This window comes from Dipodomys ordii, unplaced genomic scaffold (assembly GCF_000151885.1).
Source record: "Dipodomys ordii isolate 6190 unplaced genomic scaffold, Dord_2.0 Scaffold93, whole genome shotgun sequence".
Classification (NCBI taxonomy): Eukaryota; Metazoa; Chordata; class Mammalia; order Rodentia; family Heteromyidae; genus Dipodomys; species Dipodomys ordii.
The window spans coordinates 996,304-999,498 of record NW_012267309.1 but is presented as its reverse complement, the minus strand read 5'-3'; the positions used below and the strand labels follow the sequence as shown (position 1 = coordinate 999,498).

Genomic DNA, 3,195 nt, shown 5'->3' with positions numbered 1-3,195 from the left:
TGATACCAGGGCTTGAACTCAGGTTCTGGGCACTTAACCCTTAGCTTTTGCACTTAAGGCTAGAGCTCTACTACTTGAGCCACAGCTCCACTTGGGGCTCTTCGGTGGTTAATTGGAAATAAGAGTTTCTAGGATTATTCTGCCCAGGCTGGCTTGGAACCACCATTCTCAGATCACTGCCTATGGCAAGTATCTAGGATTACAGTTGTGAGACTGCAAATGCAAGTGCGCAGTAAAGGCATCTGGTTTACATCCACATGTCAATGCAGACTAAACCCAACAACAGCTCAGTTGCTAACAAGGTTTTTATTTTGTGGAAGTCAAACTTTAGCTCTATGAATGTTTTAATGTAACTAGTTGTTTGTGTAGTTTACTTTGTGAAGCTCCTTTAAAGAGATGAGCTTGGTAGTGATAACAATGTTATCTAGAATTATTCAGAAAAACTACAATGTGCAGCTACTATTAGGAACTTACCTGCCAGAGGTGATCTGACATTGCTTTGCTATGATGGCCCATTCTAATATGCTGTACTCCAACCATTTCTTTTTAAGCAGTGTTCCCCTTTTTTTCCTAGGCCAGAGGTATTCTCATTCATTCATTCACTCATTCATTCTTACACATCCCCTAGATCACAGTAGGGGCACTTTCCAGAAATATTTTTTTTTTTTGGAACTCTACACTCCTTCACAGAATAGTATCTTACATCATTGGTGCCTGATCCTTTGTCTAATTGTATGACTGTTTCTTTTCCTATCTTGCAGAGAACCAGGAAGACCAGTGCTAAGAGGAGCTGATTGATCCCAGACAGGAGAACAGAAGGGAAAATATTGATGGATTTGAAGCTGCAGTCTGTAGAGCATTTGACAGTACTAGAGAAATAATTGTCATCTGGTGCATATAGTTTCTGATGCAGCTGAGAAAAATGCAGACCATTAAAAAAGAGCAGGCATCTCTGGACACTTCTAGCGGCGTGGACAAGATAGTGGTACTTAATTCTGCTCTGACAGAAGTGTCAGAGGACCTGACTGTGGGTGAAGAACTACTTCTGAACGAAGGCGGCAGCGTGGGCAAAAACAAATCTTCAGCATGTCGAAGGAAACGTGAATTTATTCCCGATGAGAAGAAAGATGCTATGTACTGGGAAAAGAGGCGGAAAAACAACGAAGCTGCCAAAAGATCTCGGGAGAAGCGCCGACTCAATGACCTGGTTTTAGAAAACAAACTGATAGCACTGGGAGAGGAAAATGCTACTCTGAAGGCCGAGCTGCTTTCCCTCAAGTTGAAGTTTGGTCTAATTAGCTCGGCTGCATATGCACAGGAAATCCAGAAGCTCAGTAACTCTGCTGCCATGTACTTCCAAGAGTACCAGTCATCTAAGGCTGCAACATTTGCAGATGAGCCTGAGCCCACACTGGCCCCTGCGGGATGCATCTCAGTCATCAAACACTCCCCGCACAGCTCCCTGTCTGATGCTTCTGAAGCATCCTCAGCCGAGCTGGCACTGGCCCGGGACAGCCCTGACAGCAAGTTCCAGATCATCAAGCAGGAGCCTATGGAGCTAGACAGCTTCACCCGGGAGACCAGAGATGAGCGGAGCGCCTACACCACCTCCATTTACCAGAACTACATGGGGACCTCCTTCTCCGCCTTTGCACACTCGCCACCTCTCCTGCAGGCCAGCAGGTCCTCCAGCAATTCCCCAAGAACCTCCGAGACTGAAGATGGCGTGGTGGGCAAGGCCTCGGATGGAGAGGATGAGCAGCAGGTGCCCAAGGGCCCCATCCATTCCCCAGTGGATCTGAAACATGTGCACGGCACCATGGTGAAAGTGCCCGAAGTGAGTTCCTCTGCTCTGCCACACAAGCTTCGAATCAAAGCCAAAGCCATGCAGATCAAAGTAGAAGCCTTTGATAATGAGTTCGAGAACACGCAAAAACCTCCTTCACCTGTTGATATGACGTCTAAAAGACATTTGGAACTGGAGAAGCCCAGTGCCCCGAGTGTGGTGGTGCATTCTCCCCTCACCCCTTTCTCAGTGCAGGTGACGAACATTCAAGATTGGTCCCTTAGATCTGAACACTGGCATCCAAAAGAACTCAATGGTAAAACTCAGAGTAGCTTCAAAACTGGAGTTGTAGGGATTAAAGACAATAGCTACAAAGTTTCTGAAGCAGAGAATCTGTACTTGAAGCAGGGAATTGCAAACTTATCTGCAGAGGTGGTCTCACTTAAGAGACTAATAGCCACACACCCAATTTCTGCTTCAGACTCTTCTTAAATGACTACTGAGTCACATCCAGGCATTCAGAATGATGCCGTTTGCCATAGATCAGTATGTTTTGTATCTCGCTGAGCTCTCCCTGGCCCTGTGATGTCATTTCACTGTAATGTGCACATGTCGTCTGTTTGGTGTCTTTGTGTGCACAGACGATGATTCAGATTAGATGATGTCCTCACTCTGCCTTGTGTATAGTCAGATAGTCCATACAAAGGCTGTACATATTGAACATTATTTTTGTTGTTCGACAATAAAGTGTGTAAAGTACCAGTTTCAATAAACCATGGGTGACAAAACAAAAATACTGCTCCATTCCACTCGTGATTGGATTGGGAAAAGGAACAGTGATTTAAATGATCAAAGTCGATGTTGATATATCCTACATTTCACTTGAGTGAGAGAGGAGTGCAGTTTCTTCCTTGGAGAAAGGGAAACAAGTGTACATTCAGCAAATAATCCCCCCTCCCTTCACTGGCTATAAGATATGTACGAACCTTTTAAAGAGAAAGAAAAAAAAGGCGGTGAATTTTCTTGAACTTGGGACTCACTTATGAAACAATTCCCCATTAAGTTTTCTCTAAGACTAATTTTTCTTTTTTAGCAGAAAAATCCAAGTTGTTTGGTTTCAGTCTCTCCTGAGTCATCTCCTTCCCAAGTGACACGCTGAGTCACTGACCCACTTTACTGGATGAAAGACTATTTTCAAAAGAGTGGATAGAGATGAAGGATGGAAGTATTTTTTATATTATTGTGAATCGTAACTGTTCTAGAGTATAAATGTCTAGGGAATAGAGCTGAATGCTGCTGATAATCTAAAGAATTTCGAATAACCCATTAACTACCACGGTCTGAATATTATATAGAATGATCTTTAAAAGATTTATTCACAACCTGAAGGTGTAGCTCAGTGGCAGAGC

At 43.9% G+C, this 3,195-nt stretch overlaps 1 protein-coding gene across 1 annotated transcript; it reads left to right on the top strand.

The window, feature by feature from the left end:
* The first annotated feature begins 766 nt into the window (after nt 1-766).
* On the top strand, nt 767-2,562 carry Nfil3 (nuclear factor, interleukin 3 regulated). The gene has a single exon (XM_013026381.1). The coding sequence runs from the start codon at nt 908-910 to the stop codon at nt 2,276-2,278; it is 1,371 nt and encodes a 456-aa protein (XP_012881835.1). The 5' UTR covers nt 767-907; the 3' UTR covers nt 2,279-2,562.
* The last annotated feature ends 633 nt before the right edge of the window (nt 2,563-3,195 follow it).

What these genes read in the sequence shown, in the direction of transcription:
- Nfil3 (XM_013026381.1), top strand. Translation starts at nt 908, where the DNA reads ATGCAGCTGAGAAAAATGCAGACCATTAAAAAAGAGCAGGCATCTCTG.